This window comes from Phyllopteryx taeniolatus, chromosome 14 (assembly GCF_024500385.1).
Source record: "Phyllopteryx taeniolatus isolate TA_2022b chromosome 14, UOR_Ptae_1.2, whole genome shotgun sequence".
NCBI lineage: Eukaryota > Metazoa > Chordata > Actinopteri > Syngnathiformes > Syngnathidae > Phyllopteryx > Phyllopteryx taeniolatus.
The window spans coordinates 19,705,927-19,725,631 of NC_084515.1; the positions used below are offsets into that span (position 1 = coordinate 19,705,927).

Here is a 19,705-nt window from a genome sequence, read left to right on the forward strand (position 1 = left end):
GCTTCTCCTCTTTCACCGATGAAAAAATATAAACAATACAGAGCATCATGTTCATTTTTTGTTGCTTTGTTCGTCATCAATATGATCAAAATGAAGAAAAAAAACAATATTTGGATATAAAGATGATGCTGATGTCATATTGGTCAAGCAGAGGATGATGACATGCTGGTGATGCAAAAAAAAAAGGTGTGGCACTGGCCTATCAGGGCCTTCGCGGGAACATTTCATCATCGTGGCCACGCCCACACTTATCTGCACTTTGTGCGTGTGTGTTGACCAACGTGAGGACGCAGATAAAAAGAGCGACAAGTTTGCATTTGTGATGACGATGACGACGGGAAGAAGGTGACAGGTTAGACCTCGCTTTTGACAACATGACCGGTCCGAACATGAAAACTCGTCCAATCGGCATCGGATGCCACCTGATCGTGATGATGATGATGATGATGATGATGATGATTGTGAGCAGCAGTCAGGAGGTCCAGGATGATGGCGTGGTTCAGGTAAGGATCACCTACACACACCCCCGAAATAGAGATTTTTAGTGGACTTTTTAGGAAACTATCTCGGTCCACCATATATATATATATATATATATATATATATATATATATATATATTAGAAAAGAAAATGATGGGAGTGTCAGGAATGATGAATGATTCTGAACACTCATTCTGGACTCCCGAATCACCACAAAGACTTTTCAGTGGGCATTTCAGGAACTACGTATGCCAGTTTGCTTGTTGTCGTGATTCAGGAGTCGGGAATGACGAATGACTGCGTTTGCAATCATTCACTCATTCACGTAGGAATTTTCAAGGGCCATTTCAGCAACTAACCACGTCTGCGAATAAAAAAAACCTCCCTTTGCAGTGATTGGGGAGCATTCATGGAATTGTTTCAGTCCTCGTCAACAATTTAGTCCACAACAACAACGAAAACATCTGTACTGTGGTGCCTTGAGATACGAGTTTAATTCGTTCCACGGCCATGCTTGTTACTCAAAACACTCGTATTTTAAATAAACTTGCTTTTAATCTGTTCCAGCCAAACCCCCCAAAAACACTTTTTTGTCAGGAAATACAGCATTCAATAATTTAGTACGTAATACAAACAAGTAAGAACATGATGAAATAGAATGTAAAGAATTGACAGCAGGGGGGCTTACATGGAATTCTGTATTCTGAACGGAATGCAAATGCTCCACACGAACGCCTCAGTCGGAATCAACAGGCCGAATTTCAGTTGGCTTCACACGGGTGGAAGATTCCTTGCGCCCCGCCGATCCAAAGTACATTTCACTCACGTAAACGGCGAATCGGAATGTTGCCGGGTGGCGCCCTGTCTGCGCGTGCTCCGTCTTGACGTCATCGTTCGCGCACGTAAATATGACGATCTTCTTTGTAACTACTTAGAACTTGGTTTTATTAAGCGGTTCTTTTAATCAAAGTGTGAAAATGCTAAATAGACGACAAATCTCCATTTTGATAAACGGCGCAACGTTTAGGCCGCCGTGCGCACGTCACACGTCTGTTCCGATGAGATGTCGTGCGCACGTTTGCGGCCGATCCGAACCGTCCGCAACACTTTTGACCACAGATCTGCAATCGGAATGACAAACAAGTCGGCTACTTTGTGCGTCGGGATTTCATGCCGCAATTCAATTCATTCTGATGCTCCTTCTTGCTGTGTCCGCTTTGGCCACCAGGAGGCAGTGGAAGACTGTACAGTCATGCAGACACAAACGAAGAAAAATGACACTGTACGTTTACAACTAAATTGCTGTTTTCATCGAGCGTAGCGAATATATACCTGTGACTTTTGTGATATTGTCCGTCTAGGCGTCCTTTTTGGACGATTGTTGACTATTTGCGGAGCCGGCGCTCGTTGAGCTGACTGCCGCGGCGCTCGTATCTCAAGTTTGCGCTCGCAGGGTAAAGCGACGAATCGGCCGTACGGCAGCTCTCGTCTCGAAAAAGGCCCAAGTCGAGTCACTTGTATCTCAAGGCGTCACGGTCGAGGGTTTTCATATCGTGGACCTCCTAGATAGCGCCCTGAACGGTGCACAGAACATGTCGATACAGTCGAGCGATGCATTGTAGGGTACGCTGAGGTTACGACCCGTACACGCTACACACCCTACAGCGCTACAAAATGTCCGGCTCACTATATCGGACGCTAACTAAATCCTGTTCGGCGAGTAGGTGAGCGCAGGTGACTCGCGAGCGCTTTCTTCCGGCAGGACTCGACGCCCTCGGAGGGATCGCCGCTTTCTCCTCGGAGCACCTGGATGATGTTCATCAAGAACTCCCAGGCGCAAAAACGAAACTCCCGAAGAACGGCAAAGGTCAAATGCCACGTGTCGGTCAATCCGCAAATTCATAGACACACACGCACGCACACACTCTGACACACGCATACACGCGTTTGCAGCCTATGACGTCGTGTCGTGACGGCGGTGATGTCACTGTGTTCGCAGCTCGCTCTCCGGGGACCTCGGGGACCTCGGGGACCTCCAGGACCTCCTGGCCCCCCGTGCCCCCCCGCGCCCCGCCCGCATCCGCAGCAGATCCTCGACGACGTCCTCACCACGCTCACCGGTAGCGTCACAAGTTCGGGCTCCCTGCATGTGTGTGTTTATTTACCCAGATAGAACGATAAGAACATTTTCTTATCTACAATGTTGATCTGGTCCAAGACGCTCAAACAAAAATAAGGATGCGAATAAGAAACGTAGGAAGGAGACACGTCCACAAACATTGTCAAGTGCACGACTCATGAACAAATAGAAGCATGTAGAAAACATCAACGGAGACGACTTAAGGGCTGGATTGACTGGAAGAAATCAAATACAACAATTGGAGAGTGAAAGGGGGACTCGACTCAACTGGAAGTGTCAACGCGTGAACGTGCGCGTCCAACCAAAATCGACGACCCACTGGTACCAGCTACCATGTGAGCGTGTGCCAACGTTAACGACAACAATGGCGGATTTCGCGTGTTGCATTGGCGCCGCAGAAACCGCTGAGCATCGTGTGCCTTTTCCAGTCAAATCTCCACCAAAAAAAAAAATACAGTCCACACAAATGTCTCCTTCATTCGTTGCTTTGCATTCACCGCCTTTGCTGTGAGTTTGCTTCCATCACAATCAGAATCAGAATCCTCTTTATTTTGCCAAGTACGTTGGAGCCGCTCCAGTACGACAACAGAGAACACTTTGGAGACAAAAAAACACAATAAAAGGAATGAAAGGTGACCAGTAATGTGGTCATGCTGGTACAATTATTATTTTTGTAGGTAGGCGCTACCGATCAATGCCAACTCGAACTAGCAAGACATTCTGTCGGCTTCTTCCCTCTTGCCATCAACTTCTGACCTACAATTCCATTGCAACATGCTGCCGATTTTCTTGTCTTGAGTTCTGCGGGGCCAATTCTACATGACTCGTGCACTCACTGTCGCAGTCTCACCACGCTGCACTATTTGCACATCTGTTGTTGACCCATACTGGCCACTAGCATTGGAGTGCCGTGTTTCCGTGTGGACATGGTTTAAGATTCTCCTTGAAGGCCGCCTGTTTGAAGGGGTCTCGGAAGGCATTCCAGTCATTAGCTGCTTTTCGGCCAAAGGTTTTCTTGCAGCTTGGCTCTGTGAGTTTGATGAACTCACTTAATGTCATGCGCTAAGTTCTTTGGGAAAGAGAGAGAAGGGAGGGAAGGTAAGATGGGGAAGTTCTCGCCCAGGATTGTCTCGCAAATAAACCGGAGCCAGTGTCGGAGTCGGCGGCTTAGCAGGGAGGATGTAAAGATCACACCGATGTTTCTTCAAGGCGAAGCAGGTAGCTGAATGGAACAGAATGTCCAGTTTGCGTAGAGCTGTCGTCGAAGCCATTTACTAGACGACGTCACGGTAATCCAAGATGGCGAGACGGTCGGTCGTTTAGGCGAGCGTGTGAAGGAGACAGTAGAAATAGGATAGGGCCATAGATTGAGCCCTGGGGCACCCCTTTAGTGATGGCAAGTGGCTCAGGCAAAATGTTCTGTCTTGACCTGTTGGACCCAAGTAGTGAGGAAAAGGCGGAGGATAGGCCAACGCGAGAGAGCCTACGTAGAAGGGTCTTGTGGTCTACTGAATCAAGCGCTTTGGCTACAAAGCTGGCAATACGGAGTTGCTTGTTGTCCAAGGACTTTAAGGATGACTGTGATGAAAACATGTTCAGGGCGGAACCCTGTTTGAAGATGATTTGTGTTAAGGAAATGATTAAGTTGTTTAAGGACCAGCTTCGCGAGGATTTCAGACAAGCACAGCAAGATGGAAATAGGCCGCTAGCGATTGGGGTTGGAGCTAGCTAGCGGCCTATTTCCAACCTGGAAGAGGAACACAAAGTTCCCCAAAATGAACAAGTGAACTCTATGTGCCGTAAAAAGAACAGGAAGTGATGCAGAATTAACAGGAAGTGATCCCGAATGAACAAGGAGTCAACCGGAAGTGGTCCAAAGTGAGCCGGAATGAATCTGAGGTGAACAGTTCATTTCTATTCCAAAATAAAAAGCCCCAAATTAAGATGATTTTGTTTGCACATTTTTGGACCAATTCAAAGCATTCCAACTTTAACTTGAACTTTTGGGCTCATTGCAATGTGAAGACGGACAAATGGAATGGGTGTGAGTGCGTGTGTGCACCTGTGTGTAAACGTTTCTCAGCCAATCACAGGCCTGCACGTGTTGTCTCCCCCTCCCTTGTTGCCAGGGGGCGTGTCGTTTTGCGCATTGTGCCACCGCCCCCCTCGAATCCCCGCCTCCTTCCTGGGGCTCCTCCGCCGCACGGTGGAAGTGGCTCGCCGCAGCCTGATGGAGCTCCGCCCCTTCACTCAGGTGAGGTCATGACAAACGATCCGATCAACTGGATTGACGGCTAGATGACGCCTGTGACCTCTGACCCTCCAGGCCCCGCCCTCCGCGTGTGGCTTCCAACGCGGCAGCGGCTTCAACGTTAGCGACGGACGCTACACTGCGATGCGAAGTGGGTTTTACCTGCTCACTGCGCGGCTCCGCCTACGTCAGTCATGTGATGTATGCTGTCATTAGCAGATTCATCATCATCACACACAGCTGACCAGTCTTGATGCATGTGTGTGCGTGGGCGTGTGCGTGAGGGTCTATTCGATTCTGTGAGTCTGTCTGGGCACGTGTTCGTGTGTCTACGTGCGTGTTTGTGTATGTGCGCAGAGTCAGGTGAGCGCGTTCAGGTGCGCCACTGCGAGAGTGTGACGGCGGCCATCTGCGTTGGCTCACTTTGTCACACCAACCTGTGAGTAGTACACACGAGTCGTGATCACGCCGATGTCTGAGCGCCGTGCGTGTGTGTGTGTGTGTGTGTGTTTCAGCTCCATTGAGTCGGTGGTGGGCGTGGCCAGTGTGGGAGGAGCCTTCAGCATCAGTTTGACTGGGACGCTCTTCTTACAGGTCACTCGGCTTCCCGCTATCACGCCGACAATGCCTTTTATTCTCACGCGTTTACACATGCACAATGAGACTGAAAGGAGCTCCTTTTCCAGTGCAAATGTATGTAAAGTATATTACAAAAAAGTCAAATATATATATTCACAAAAGACAACAGTCATGCAAGACGATATGAACATCTAAGTCGTGGTAAATCAATTACCGCGCGTGAATATTGCACAGTAGGCGGACGAAGGACGCGCGGGGGCGAGCAACATAAATGCCCGTCGCCGCTCTGCCAGCTCGGTCAGTCTTGATGCAATCACGAGAGAGCTGCAACGTGTTTCCGTTTTGTCTGTGACTCAGGCCGGCGAGTACGCGTCCGTCTACGTGGACAACGCCGCTGGCGCCAACATCAGCGTCATGCCCGACTCGTTCTTCTCCGCAATCCTGCTGGGAATTTGAACCGACGTCACTTCCTGTTTATCCGCCGTCATTTCCTGTCAATAATCCTCACTTCCCGTCCACCGCCGTTACTTCCTGTTGTCGCTGGTGCCGGACGACGTCATCGAACACGGTTGCGACGCCGCTCTGCCCCCCGGCGGTTCCTCTGTGATGAACACGCGTTCCCCATCCATGTTGTGTGACGCATTTCTACGCTTCATTTCCCGCGCGTCGCGGTAACATTTCTGTGCGTAAATGAAGCGCTAATTTCAACCTTTAGCGAAACAACTAGCTAAAAAGAAGCGCACATCAAAACTTGTCATTTGACACATCAAAGTTCTCGTGTGGCGCAACAAGCAGAAAAGGTGAAGACGCGCCAGGAAGGAAGACGAAACTTTCGGAACGATTCGGAAAATTCAGCTGCCAATGCTAACAATGCTAACAAGCGAAGATAGCTGACAAACTTTACATCTGGTAAACATCTTTAATAGGGTTAACAATCAAAAAGTTAAAAAGTTACTTGTGTTACACTTTGTGTTAAACAGATGATGTTTGCTTTAGCGTAAAAATGTTTGTGATTTGATTGTTTACTCAATGACTATGTTGACATAGTTTTATACACTTCTATTGCGGCATTTTTTGTGCAAATAAAATGAAGGAATTGTTCACTGGATTCTGTGCATTACTACTGCAATATTTCAGTCTGTGTTTTTCGAGCTGGCTAATCAAGCCGCGTAGCATCGGTTCACATAGCGCCCTCTCGTCCCAATCACGCGGGAGTTAGCATGTTACACTGCTATCATCGTGTTAGCTTAGCTTTCCAGAGGATCAAATCTCAGGAGCAATAATTGCGACTTCAGTCCATGAAATTCAAATTTTGTTTTCAGAGGACTTCAGCTCACATAAGGTTTGTAGAACACTTGCGCTAACTTTTTGTATACACATGACAGCCGACGCTAACTGTCAATGCTAACACGCGCCCCTGCGCAGGCGGTAGCGAAAGCGCACGTCGCGGTCAGGCCGCAGGATGCCGAGGCCGGCGCGGCCGGCGTCGGGGCGGGCGTCGGGTTGCCCCGCTTCAAGCTGCATGTCGAAGTAGAGCAGGAGCAGACTCAAAAACTGTTTGATCTCGTTGACAGCGAAGAATCGTCCGGGACAGATGGACGCTCCCGAGCCGAACGGCATCAGGTAGTAGTGAAGCTTATGTCCGTCCTTGAAAAATTCGGACTTGCCTACAAAGCGGTCGAAGCGAAATGTCTGACGAGACAAAAAACATTTTTAAAAAAGAAGAAGCGTCACGAAACAGTTGAGCAGAGACAGCGCCGCCCGGTGGCGGTTAGCAGTACCTGTGGGTCCTCGTAGATGCCGGCGTCCATGTGGACGCTCTGCGGGTACAACGCGATGATGTCGCCTCTCCTCACCGGTACGCTGCGCTTGGCGTTCAGACGCAGAGCGAAGTCCTCCTTTGCCACGCGGATGTTGATGGACGCCGACGACAGGCGCAGGCTCTCCTTGATGGCGCTCTCTGAGGTCCCGCAGGAAGTCACGCAGGAACAGGGGTGCCGAACAACACGACAGGAAGTTTAAAACCCAGAAGACCTTTAAAAAAAATAAAATAACTCGATTTAACATATTTACCCAGAAGAATCATGTCGTCCAGCTGCCGCATGCCGAGCGTGACGTCAATGTCGGTGCTGAACTCGCGTTGGCCGCTCTCCACGACTCGTCGGACCTCGCGGCGGACGGCGCGCAGGGCCTCCGGCTGCCGCAGGAGGTGGTACGCTACCCAGAAGGCGGCCGGCGCCGTGTTGGCCACCGACGCCCACAACATGGCGAAGTGGTGCGCTGGAAAGGGACAAAAGGTTTTACTCTCCACTCGCGTCATCGCTACGACAACCAATCTTAGCGACTGGCTTGGAAGCTGATGTTAGTAGCTAGCATCGCTAGTTGGCCCCGGACAATCCATCCCGTTCATTTTTGCTAGCACTCGTCGTTTTGAAACCCAAATTTCAAACCCTAAAGCCGTTTTGAAACCCTAACCCAGTTTTGGATTCTGAAGGGTGCCGATGGAATTTTCTGAGTCAATCAGAATTGAGTATTCACCAAGACCATATTTGCATACTTGCGTGGGAACCCTGCGTTCATCTGCCAATCACAGCCGAACTACTGACCTGCTTTGTCGACGTCGCTCAGCGCCGCGTGCCGCTCCAAGATCTCGGCGCGGCGCCTGACGAAGCGCGAGACGCCCGTCCAGCCGGACGTCCTCCGCGGCAGGAAGCGGCGGATCAGCTTCTCCCGGACGCTCCGCACGCGGCCCAGCAGCCGGACGGGAACCCGAGCGACGAGCAGCGGGAAGACGTCGTCGAAGCGGGCGAAGTCGGCCCTCAGCGGTGCCGTGTCGGCGTGGCGGAGAGCATCCGGCGGGCGCCCGTACACGGTGAGGAACGTGGCCTCGAACACGACGCGTACGCAGAAGTCGTATAGGCCCGATGTCCTCCAGGCGCCGTCCGGGCCCATGTGGTCCTGGCGGAACAGCGTCATGAGATTTCCCATCATGCTTTGCGTCAGCGGCGTCAGGTGGTCTCCGCCGAGGAGCCGGAAGGAGCGCCGGATCTGCTCGGCGAGGCCCGGAAACTTCCCTTCCGCGACGGGCGGGTATCCGAAGGCCGACGGCGCCGCCTCGCCCGCGAACTCGTGGAAGTCCAGCTGGCGGCCGTGTTTGATGACGTTGGGATACATCAGAGGGTCCATGACGAAGGTCATGTAGCGACCTGCCGGACACCGAGCTCATGTTAGCTTTGCGCTACGCGCCGCTAGCCAAGCGCAGTGCTTCTCAAACATGGGGCCCAAAAATAACTTTGCATGTCGCCACATAAAACAAAGAATGACTCCTCCCAACCTTAGCTTTGGCCAATGAAAAGCTTCCATCTGATTTTGACCTATCACAAAGTATTTATCTTGATTCTAAAGCAGCCTTGAGGAACTCTGGCCTGATGTCTTCCGCCGCCGAGTGGCGACGGGCACCGCAGTTCTTTTGAGCGTATTGAATCGTTCGAATCCGTTTGTGCGTTTTGAATCGTTTGAATCCGGGAGCGACCGACCTGCGATGTGAACGGTGAAAACGTCTCCAAAGTTCCTCTGCTGCTCCTCCAAGAACTTGTGAGCATCTTTCTTGAACGCCAAAGCTTTTCCCAGGAACGGAATCCAGCCGTTGATCAGCGGAGGTTCGCCCGCACGTCTGCCACAAGCAGGAAACAAAAAAAGCTAAATGATAACAAACAACAACAACAACAAAACTTCACCGAAGATTTCATCAATCACAGCGACACGCACGCACAGACACAAAGAAATGCACAAACCCACACGGACACAAACATGCACACACACACACACACACAAACACGCACAGACCCACACAAGCACAAACATGCACGCACTCACACACAAACACACACACACACAAATGCACAAACATGCATGTACAAAGAGACACACAAAAACACACACAAGCACAAACATGCGCAGACACACAAAAACACACACGCAGATACACACACAAATACGCACACACACACAAGCACAAACAGACACACAAAAACATGCACAAACACACTCGCACACACAAATGCAAACACACACACACAGAAAGTATTCAGACCCCCTTAGATTTTTCACTTTGTTATATTGCAGCCATGTGCTAAAATCATTTAAGTTCATTTTTTTCCTTATTAATGTACACACAGCACCCTATATTGACAGAAAAAAAACTAAATTGTTGAAATGTTTGCAGATTTATTCAAAAATTCAAACTGAAATATCACACAGCCAGAAGTCTTCAGACCCTTTGTTGTGACACTCACATATTGAACTCGGGTGCTGTCCATTTCTTCTGATCATCCTTGAGATGGTTCTACACCTTCATTGATGATACTGATTGGACTTGATTAGGAAAGCCACACCCCTGTCTATAGAAGACCTTGCAGCATAGCATGTCAGAGCAAATGAGAATCATGAGGTCAAAGGAACTGCCTGAAGAGCTCAGAGACAGAATTGCGGCAAGGCACAGATCTGGCCGAGGTTACAAAAACATTCTGCTGCACTTAAGGTTCTTTAAGAGCACAGTGGCCTCCATAATCCTTAAATGGAAGACCTTTGGGACGACCAGAACCCTTCCTAGAGCTGGCCGTCCGGACAAACTGACCAATCGGGGGAGAAGAGCCTTGGTGAGAGAGGTCAAGAAGAACCCAGAAATCACTGCGGCTGAGCTCCAGAGATGCAGTCGGGAGGTGGGAGAAAGTTCTAGAAAGTCAACCATCACTGCAGCCCTCCACCAGTCGGGGCTTGATGGCAGAGTGGCCCGACGGAAGCCTCTCCTCAGTGCGAGACACATGTAAAACTCCGCATGGAGTTTGCTAAGAAAAAACACCTGAAGGACTCCAAGATGGTGAGAAATAAGATTCTCTGGTCCGACGACACCAAGATCGAACTTTTTGGCCTTAATTCTAAGCTTTATGTGTGGAGAAAAGCAGGCACTGCTCGTCACCCGTCCAATACAGTCCCCAACAGTGAAGCACGGTGGTGGCAGCATCATGCTGTGGGGTGTTTTTCAGCTGCAGGGACAGGACGACCGGTTGCAATCGCAGGCAAGATGAATGTGGCCAAGTACAGGGACATCCTGGACCAAAACCTTCTCCAGAGTGCTCGGGACCTCAAACTGGGCTGAAGGTTCACCTTCCGACAAGATAATGAGCCTAAGCACACAGCTAAAAGAACAAAGGAGTGGCTTCAGAACAACTCTGTGACTGTTCTTGAATGGCCAGCCAGAGCCCTGACTTAAACCCAATTGAGCATCTCTGGAGAGACCTGAAAATGGCTGTCCATCAACGTTCACCATCCGACCTGACAGAAGTAGAGAGGATCTCCAAATCCAGGTGTGAAAAACTTGTTGCATCATTCCCACAAAGCCTCATGGCTGTATTCGCGCAAAAGGGGGCTTCTACGAAATACTGAGCAAAGGGTCTGAAGACTTGTGGCTGTGTGATATTTCAGTTTTTCTTTTTTAATGACTCTGCAAACATTTCAACAATTCAGTTTTTTTCCTGTCAATATGGGGTGCCGTGTGTACATTCATGAGGAAAAAAAATGAACTGACAGGATTTTAGCAAATGGCTGCAATATAACAAAGAGTGAAAAATTGAAGGGGGTCTGAATACTTTCCGTACCCACTGTATACACACACAAACAAACACAGAGATGCATGCACACGCTCTCACACACAGAAACACGCACACAACACACGTGCACACTCGCACATGCACATACATACACACGCACGATGCGTCAGTCGCGGAAGATTGGCTTCTTAGATCCGGCTCTTTGGAGTGAATGACGGGAGCCAATGGGTTATTTCCCCCCCGCCCCTTTTTCTGTTAAGGCCACACGTGATTGGTCAGGATGTGCGGTGTCGTCGGTGTGTCCACGCTGAGCAGAAGAGGAAAGGAGGAGCTTGCAGACACACAGCACAGCTAGCACACAAACGGGAGCGAGCAAGCGAGACCACACGCGGCCGAGGTGGAAAAAAAGAGGTCACAAAATGCAAAGTCAAATTTGGACACATTTTAAAGTTAGTAAATAGTTCGAGGCCAGAGTGCAGATTTGACAAAACAACAATTTCCTAGCGGGCAGTCTACACAAACCAGGGGCCTCATGGACAAAGACTTTCCTACTGAAACACGGCGTACGCCCAAATCCAGAAAACGCACAAAAACATCCGGATGTACGAATCCGTGCGTACGCATGAATCCGAGCACATTTCCTTCGTACATCCCGATCAACGTAGAATGGAGCGCACGCGTTGGAGGAGCTGACCCCTCCCTGTCCACGCCCACATTTCAATATGCAAATCCTATTTAAATGAACCCCGCATCTGAGATCCCAACCTCTCCACGATCAGAAACTCTTTTTTTCAGTGCATGTGCACAAGAAGAGAAGAGATTGTCAGGGCAATTAATGATCGCCTTGATCAATTAATAGGCGTCCTCACAAACATCAGTGAGTCGTGCGAGCCACCGGTTCGCAAGTGAATTCGGAGTCCTCGCCTCTTTTACATCAAATGTTGCCAGGCATTCATCAGTGCCAATTCTTCATGTCTCTCTGCAGATTTATTAGCAGCACCGCCTCGAAGTGTCGCCAAAGGACCAACAGCTGTACGCCAGCCATGAAGTTGGCGTGAGGCGCCGCCCAGATCCACGCTCGTTTCACTCTTGATGCATCGGAACTTTGCGTGAAAAAGAACGTTTTTGTGCCGTACGCAGCTTTTGTACATGAGGCCCCAGGACTTGAGGAGGATGAAGAAAGTTAGCCTCCAGTGGGACTCCCGCTCCAGAGCAGAAGGTGGCGCTAATGCACCGTTAAGATGCATGCCCACCGCCGTAAAACAACAAAAGGAAGAGGAAGAACAAAGACGAGCGAGGGAAGCTGCTGTTAACGAACCATCCCCGACACGTGATTTGCGGCCCACCCAGTATGGGAACTAATAAAGCAAGATAGATCATGCATATTCGATATCATGCATTGTGTCGAATACTAATTCACTTTACAGCTGATTGGAGCGACAAAAATATCGAGGAGCCACTCGGGAGCCGAGACTCGAGAAGCGGCTCTGTAAAAACTCTCATCGCCGACGTCAGATTTTGTTCAAACCTCTCAGGTCTCACTTGATTATTTTCATGTGTGGGGTGCGATAGAAAAGAGAGGGTATTGGTGGAAGGTTATGTGTTCAGGAGACGTTTGTACATTTGGAAGCTCCTAAGTCCGAGCTCCTCTGTTTCCATGCTAATGATATCCTTTTACAGAGACGTCGACTAAAGATGACGTTGAGTCATTGACGTCCGTGTGGCTAAATTATTACTATCACCACAAATGTTCACTTTATGCGTCCTATATTAAGTGATTCCATTAAGGTCAAATTCAATCAACACTGTTGTGTACGCGTGCAGTTTGGAGTCACCTCCAAACCTCTCTGCTCACCAGAATCAGAATCATCGTTATTTGCCAAGTTTGTCCAAAAAACACAAGGAATTTGCCTCCGGTAGTCGGAGCCGCTCGAGTACGACAACAGACGGTCAATTGACAGAGAACACTTTGGAGACAGAAAGACATTGACAAAAAAAAAACAGTCACTGAGCAGTGAAAGGGTTGCTAGTTATCTGGTAATGCCGGTACAATTTTATTTTTTGACAATTGTGCAAAAAGATGCAGAGTCCTCTAGCACTTAGAGCAGTTGGAATGACTAATATTGCAGTAGTCCGGTGCAATGAGCATCGTGCAAAGGGTGCCGAGACGTCAACGAGTGGATGCGGTTTCAAGTGACGAGTAGCGCGATCATCTGGGAGAATGTCGATTGTGCAAATGTTCCAGATACTCCTGAGTCAGTGTGCAAATGGAGCAGATGCTACTCTGGCTTGAGTGGCCAGTATTGGTCAACAACAGATATGCAAATAGTGCAGCGTGGCGAGACAACTACAGTGAGTGCACGAGTAATGTAGAATTGGCCCCACAGAACTCAAGACAAAAAAATTGCCAGCATGTTGCAAAGGAATTGTAGGTTAGCTGTTTAAGAAGTTGATGGCAAGAGGGAAGAAGCTGTTGGAATGTCTGCTAGTTCTAGTTTGCATTGTTCGGTAGCGTCTACCTGAGGGAAGGACCTGGAAGAGCCGGTGACCGGGATGCGGAGGGTCCGAGAGGATTTTGCACGCTCTTGTCTTAGTTCTGGCGGCGTGCAAGTCCTCAAGGGTGGGTAGGGGGGTACTTGACAATCTTTTCAGCAGTTTTGATTGTTGCACTCCGAATTTGTCCTCTTTTGTAGCAGCACCAAACCAGACTGTGATGGAAGAACACAGGACCGATTCGATGACCGCTGTGTAGAATGGCCTCAGCAGCTCCCGTGGCAGGCCGTGCTTCCTCAGAAGCCGCAGGAAGTACGTTCTCCGCTGGGCCTTTTTGAGCACGGAGTTGATGTTGATCGCCCACTTCAGGTCCCGAGAGACTGTCATTCCCAGGAACTCGAAGGTCTCGACGGTTGACACAAGGCAGCTGGACAGCGTGAGGGGCAGCTGTGGCGAAGGATGCCTCCTGAAGTCCACCATCATCTCTACAGTCTTGAGCGTGTTCAGCTCCAGGTTGCGTCGGCCGCACCGCAGCTCACGCAGATAAAATCACTTGATATTCTTATTTATTCAGCTAACGCGGCTGGCTAACATGACCTCATGTCTACATTGACATGATAACGCGATGCATCCGTGACTGGTCCATATTATTTGAAAACTACTGTCTGGCCGAGTGGGCAGATGCAAAGGCGATCGTGATTGGTCAATCCCAAACACGTCCCGCCCCCCGCACATTTTTGGAGGGACCAAAAAAGGGTTGATATGTTGCTGACGTATTACGTTCAATGCAAAACCTGTGTAGAACCAACAGAACACTTTTCTTTTCTTTCTGTGCCCAAATGCATTTGATTAACTACTAGACAAACCTTGGTGGGAAATAGGCGCTTGGTTAGGCATATAGTAACCATCGGTCAGTGTAATGAAGTCATTTTAATATCAAATACAACAGACACTCGGCAAAATCTGAATATTCTAAGTAAAATAACGAAATTAGAAGACGAACATTATAACTTGAAGTTTTGCAGGCCCATTGTCAAAAGTCACCATCGAGGAGCTATGAGACTTCCGCAGACGTCCCTCGATTTAAGCTAGCTCGTGGAAGACACTCGAAACGCTCCCCAATATGGCGGCGTGATCGCCTTCAATGGTTTGAGGAGCGACAACGTTGGACTTGAGAGCCACACCCTTGCTGTTGACTGCTGAGAACGAACTAGCTAGCTAGCTAGCTAAGCGTTATGATAAATCCCACGCGCCTTTCTGGCAGGCCACGCCCCACTGCAACACGATTGGCTCCTGTGTCGCGGGAAGAGCAGATGTAACGCAGATGTAACAAGATGACCATCCCACACACATTTGTACCAAATAAAAAAAACAAAGACGCTTGTTATGGTTAGTGTTGCGGCTTAAGGCTATTCGGGATGGGTTAAGGTTTGTGGTTCATGTTAACGCCGCCAGACTTAAGTCACATCATTCGTTTTCCTCTGGAAGCTGTTGGGCGTCTTCTACCGCGATACAGCAGCCAATCAGAGTGCAGTGGCGCGTGTCCGGGAGCCCGTAATACTGGAGCAGGGCGTGTCCTGCCAGGAACGCGAGGGGGATTCCGAATAACGCCTCAATCAAGTAACATGACAGCGATCAACTCTGACGTCATCCGCAAACAAGCAGCACGGTGCCGCCATGTTGGTGCGGTCACTGACCTCTTCCGGCGGCTGATGGCGAGCGCGAGCACGAGCACGAGCAGCAGCGCGCACGCCAACGGCGGGAACATCTTCGCGCGTGACTATCACCGAGACGTGCCCAGTTTTTTTTATTCCCAAAGCCGGAACGTGCGTCACTTCTGGCTATCTGCTGGAGGCGGGGCTTGAAACCATCGACGTAAAGACGCTATCCGCCAGCGCGCTGGAACCGACGCGGGAACCGGCGGCCATGGTGGGGAGGTCGCCCATCGTTTTAATCAAGAAGAGGAGAAGAATCACCTTTTATTGTCATGAACATGCATGCATGCACAATGCTCTGCATTTTACCCATCACAGTGAACACACACACACACACGTTAGTGGAATACACTGGAGCAGGGGGCAGCTGAAGCGCCCGGGGGGCATTTCGGGGTATCAGTGTCTTGCTCAAGGACACCACAGCCGTGGGGATGTTGGCAGATGGTCCAGTCGGGGTCTTGAACCTAGGTCCCCCACGGTGGCAGGCGATGATCTTAACCATTGGGCCACAGCTGCCCTAAAGAAGGTCAGGTTTAGGGCTCGTCCGGGATCAACGACCAAAGCGTAAGCTATCAAGGCAAAACATTTGAAAATAATCCCCCCCCCCAAAATATTTTTACATGTGAAAGGTTACTACCAGTTCCCTTTTCGTAATTGTACGGCATTTTACGAAACCGTATGCAGCACAGTGTGTAGGTACTTTTGTTCTTCCGGTTTTCTTGCAGTCTATAAACACGTAACGCGCTGACAACTGACCTTCCTAGCTTTGCGTCGCCGTCGGCACGGAGTGCTTCTCATCTACATAAACATATCTGTGCTTGAAACGCGACTCCTGACCGGAAATAACCCGCTTCAAAAGTCACGCGAGACTCACAGACTTCAAAACAATTAAATACCCCCACAGAATTCCAAAGTGGAAACAGAGTAAAGTTTATTGTGATGAAGACGTGAGTGATGATGAATGATGACAACCGAAGTTGTTAAAGGAGACGTGTAATGCATTTCCCCCCCCCCCCCCTCTAATTTACAGCAGATCTCTGGTGTGTTAATAACACGTCTGTCCGGATGGGTTAATTGGCTCGTTTTAAGAGCGGATGTGTCCCTGAACTCCTCTGGGCCACTGGTGAAAAACAACTTCACGAAGCACTCATTTGTTCGACGCCAACGCTGCTAGCTGCAATCATGAAGCATTCGTCCAGTCACTTCTTGGTTGCCGTGGCTGCTGATAGGGCCAAAGACAACCCCCCCCCCCCCCCCACCGCCACACATTCTGAACGCAGGTGAAGACAGCTAACGCTTCTTTAGTCGTGCTAATCTGGGATCGTCTTCCGGCAGGTACTCGAGGAGGTCGTCGTCGCGCTCCGCCGAAGCCATCAGGACGGATTGGTTTCGCCAAAAATATCGGTTTCTAAGCAAAAGGCGGAGAAAACCAGCATTTGCCAAAAGCAGACCACCATCTTTGACGCAAATATTTTTTGCTTTAACGACACCTCAAACCATAAAACCACAAAAACAAGACTTTTGATGGCAAAATAATTAGGCTTTACACGATTAGGATTTTGGGGGGGCGATCACAAGATGGAGCAATGTGTTTATTTAAATGACTTGTTCATTTACTGTATATACTCGTGTACGGTATATACACACACTATGTGACATTTGCTACACACAACTGCTGATCGTTGAGAAATTAGACATAGCTCAGCATGTAGCACGAGAGAGTTCCTATTTATTGGCAGCAAAGACGAAAAACCAAAAAAAAAAAAGGACAAGTGAGCAGAAGCAGCTCCTTTTCACAACCACTTGGTCTTCCTCGTGTGATTATTCGGATTTAAAAGTTCATACGTGCCGGAAGTGGACGTCATCAGGGTTTCCGCTTCATGGACAACATGCACTAAGAGGGGGCGGGGCTTGGGGTCAGCCGTCACATGCTGTCGCCTTCTGATTGGTTGCTTACATTTAAAAAAAAAAAAGACAAGACTTTCCCCCCCATCGTCCTCGGCCAAGCTTCCGTCACTCGCTGCGTTGTCATTTAGCTTAAAAAGTGACGAGTCATTAAAAAGTTTGAGTCCAGACAACTTCTTGTCTGCTTGAGAAATGGCGTGAAGAGGAATAAAAGTTCATGTGGGCTAAGCTAGCTAGCGAGCCAGGTTATTACAGCAGCTGCCACACTAAAAGACTGCTAACGACAATGCACTACCTACGCCATTTTCTACATCCAGCACGCCGGCTTTCACCTTTCGCGCATTTATGTTTTACACCTCCTCCTCTTCCTCAGCAAGGAAACAAAAAGTTCAGTGTGGAATTCAATCTCCAGGTCACCCGACCACTGCAGGGTCCTCGCTCCCCTACTCGCCCAAGACGCAAAAAGCCTCATGTGGACTTCAAGGACATCCGGCGTGGACAAACGTGTCCTGCCTGTCCACTACACGTGTGTGCGTGTCTATGTTTGTGTCTGTGCTTTTGTTCTATGTGTGTGTGTGTGTGTGTGTGTTTGTGTGTGTGTGTGTGTGTATTAAATTCAGTGTGTTTTGTTTGCAATGACATGCGCGCGATGCCCATCGTCGGCGTCCGGCTGGCTCCTCTTCAGTGGAGGCGGCCGCGGGTGGAGTTTCATCCTGGTGTTTTGGGGGTGTCACACCCCCACCCCAGCGTCCACCATGTGCCAATGGTTGCTGGTGCTTATCAAAGTGTTGTCATGGTGATGTGGTGCGGGTCAGTGCGGCGGGTTCATGGCTCCGTGTCCTCGCTGTTGTTTCTGCTTCTGCTGCAGCAGAAGCTGCTCCAGCGCCGACGGGCCGGGCTGCATCATGGAGCTGGACCAGATCGACTGAAAAAAAAAAACAACAACAAAAAACACACAAGCAGAGATTAGCAGAGCGCTAGCCAGCCAGCTAGCACACTTGCATCACACAACGGCAACATGACAAGTGGCCGCCATCTCCGTGGAATTTTCGAGAAAAAAAACATGGAATGAGCACTTCAAACACACCTAAATTCCACCACCAGAAACAAATTCATGACAAAAAAACAAAAGCAGGCGACCTATTCTGCCATCATTACTACGACTATTACTACTCTTCCCAGCAATAATGCTCCGTTTGTGCTACTCAAGTGGTGTTTTTCGGGCACGTGACGCCGTCTGAAACATCAGTCATTTTTACCGGGGAATTTTGAAAAGCTCACTGAAACCTGTCAACCAATCGGAGAAGGGCTTCCCCGAGTAGCAGACGAAACCAAAGGGTCCAGGAGATTAGTCAGGTCCAAAAATATTGGAACACGGACAAAATCTGCCATATGCAGAAGATCGTGTGACCAAACCCGGAAAACCAGCTTACGTACTTCCTGCGTATGCTACGCTAACGAGCATGACTACGCGTTGATGATCTTGACGATTTGAAGACGAACTTGCTGAAATTGAGTTTTCTTTATGGATGGTGTCTTCTGACAAAAGTTAAATAAATGTATAGCATGTATTCATACAAATGACACGTAAACCCGAACAAAGCCTAAACGTGGAATATTGTCATCTTTGGTGGCTCTGTGGTGACACTTTGTGGAGAAAAAAAAAGACATTATAGATGTTTAAAGTTCCTACAGGTGCTTTGCCACAGTCCCTTCACCATTCACTGATTAGACCTGTTTTGACCAATGCAGAAGTTGGTTGCGCATAGGGCCCTTCCGGACTCGCCACCTAAATCCGCATTCGCTATTCGTATTGACGGTAACAATATAATAAAACAAAAAAAAACAAAATAACAATTGACAAGCGAATCAGAATCGAATGGTGGAACCAGAAAACATGTCACCGGTCAACACGACCGGATACGCTCGTTACCATGGCGATGACAACAACAATGTGCCGCGCCAATGTACAGTGTCGGGGGGGAAAAGAACCAAATGAGGAAAAACGCGTGATGGTCATCACCGGTGCTCGGGAGAGGACGTTCATTCAAGGATAGCTTGAGGTATGTCCACGTACTTTCGATACGATACGGCTCACAAGCAGGCAACAAAATGTTATGTAGCCTAGCAAGCTAGTGCTAGCACTCACGGTTGTACATAAACATGCCGGCGTTCTGTCGAATCATGCTCTGAAGCTTCGTTAAACAATGGTTTGTGCGCGTGAATAAATGTTAACAACAGCAAGCAAATATGTTGACGACGGCAAGCACAGGAGGCGATACGCCGGTCGCAATACGCAATCCTATTGGTCGACGTCAAGGTGCGCTGTCGGAGACTTGTCGTTTCTATGTCACTACATGGAAGATATCCCCCCCCAAAAAAAAATCTAACATGCTATACTTCTCTTTTTGCCATTGTAGAGCTATCGTAGGGCCAAATCGTTGGTCGTGGATTATGTCACACTACAAGAAATGTAGTCGTTCCCGACAAAATATCTCGGGCCCGATCTAGGAAATCGGCCAATATCGGGGC

At 49.1% G+C, this 19,705-nt stretch overlaps 3 protein-coding genes across 9 annotated transcripts in view; 1 reads left to right on the plus strand and 2 right to left on the minus strand.

The window, feature by feature from the left end:
* Positions 1 to 12: 12 nt before the first annotated feature.
* si:ch1073-184j22.1 (erythroferrone) lies at positions 13 to 6,559 on the plus strand. Of its 3 annotated transcripts, none has more exons than XM_061797394.1 (8): positions 13 to 503; positions 2,244 to 2,348; positions 2,481 to 2,601; positions 4,751 to 4,875; positions 4,948 to 5,059; positions 5,230 to 5,311; positions 5,388 to 5,565; positions 5,809 to 6,559. In XM_061797394.1, exons 1-8 carry the CDS (start codon positions 375 to 377, stop codon positions 5,905 to 5,907), a joined length of 951 nt encoding a protein of 316 aa, XP_061653378.1. In that variant the 5' UTR covers positions 13 to 374; the 3' UTR covers positions 5,908 to 6,559. The 3 variants fall into 3 exon arrangements, with proteins under 3 accessions (XP_061653378.1, XP_061653379.1, XP_061653380.1); XM_061797395.1 differs by having other exon boundaries at positions 5,388 to 5,466; XM_061797396.1 differs by lacking the exon at positions 2,244 to 2,348.
* On the minus strand, positions 6,357 to 15,452 carry LOC133488882 (cytochrome P450 7B1). Of its 2 annotated transcripts, none has more exons than XM_061797391.1 (6): positions 15,251 to 15,452; positions 8,988 to 9,124; positions 8,058 to 8,657; positions 7,525 to 7,731; positions 7,233 to 7,411; positions 6,357 to 7,143 (listed from the first exon to the last, which is right to left on the minus strand). In XM_061797391.1, exons 1-6 carry the CDS (start codon positions 15,319 to 15,321, stop codon positions 6,856 to 6,858), a joined length of 1,482 nt encoding a protein of 493 aa, XP_061653375.1. In that variant the 5' UTR covers positions 15,322 to 15,452; the 3' UTR covers positions 6,357 to 6,855. The 2 variants fall into 2 exon arrangements, with proteins under 2 accessions (XP_061653375.1, XP_061653376.1); XM_061797392.1 differs by lacking the exon at positions 15,251 to 15,452 and adding an exon at positions 11,221 to 11,297.
* A 1,525-nt stretch (positions 15,453 to 16,977) lies between these two features.
* The window catches only part of smg7 (SMG7 nonsense mediated mRNA decay factor), a 28,185-nt gene continuing 25,457 nt past the window's right edge, over positions 16,978 to 19,705 (minus strand). For all 4 annotated transcript variants that reach the window (XM_061797367.1, XM_061797369.1, XM_061797368.1 and 1 more), the window contains one exon: positions 16,978 to 18,098. In XM_061797367.1, the coding sequence (XP_061653351.1) occupies positions 17,985 to 18,098 (114 nt within the window). In that variant the 3' untranslated portion in view covers positions 16,978 to 17,984. The remainder of the gene's footprint in view (positions 18,099 to 19,705) is intronic.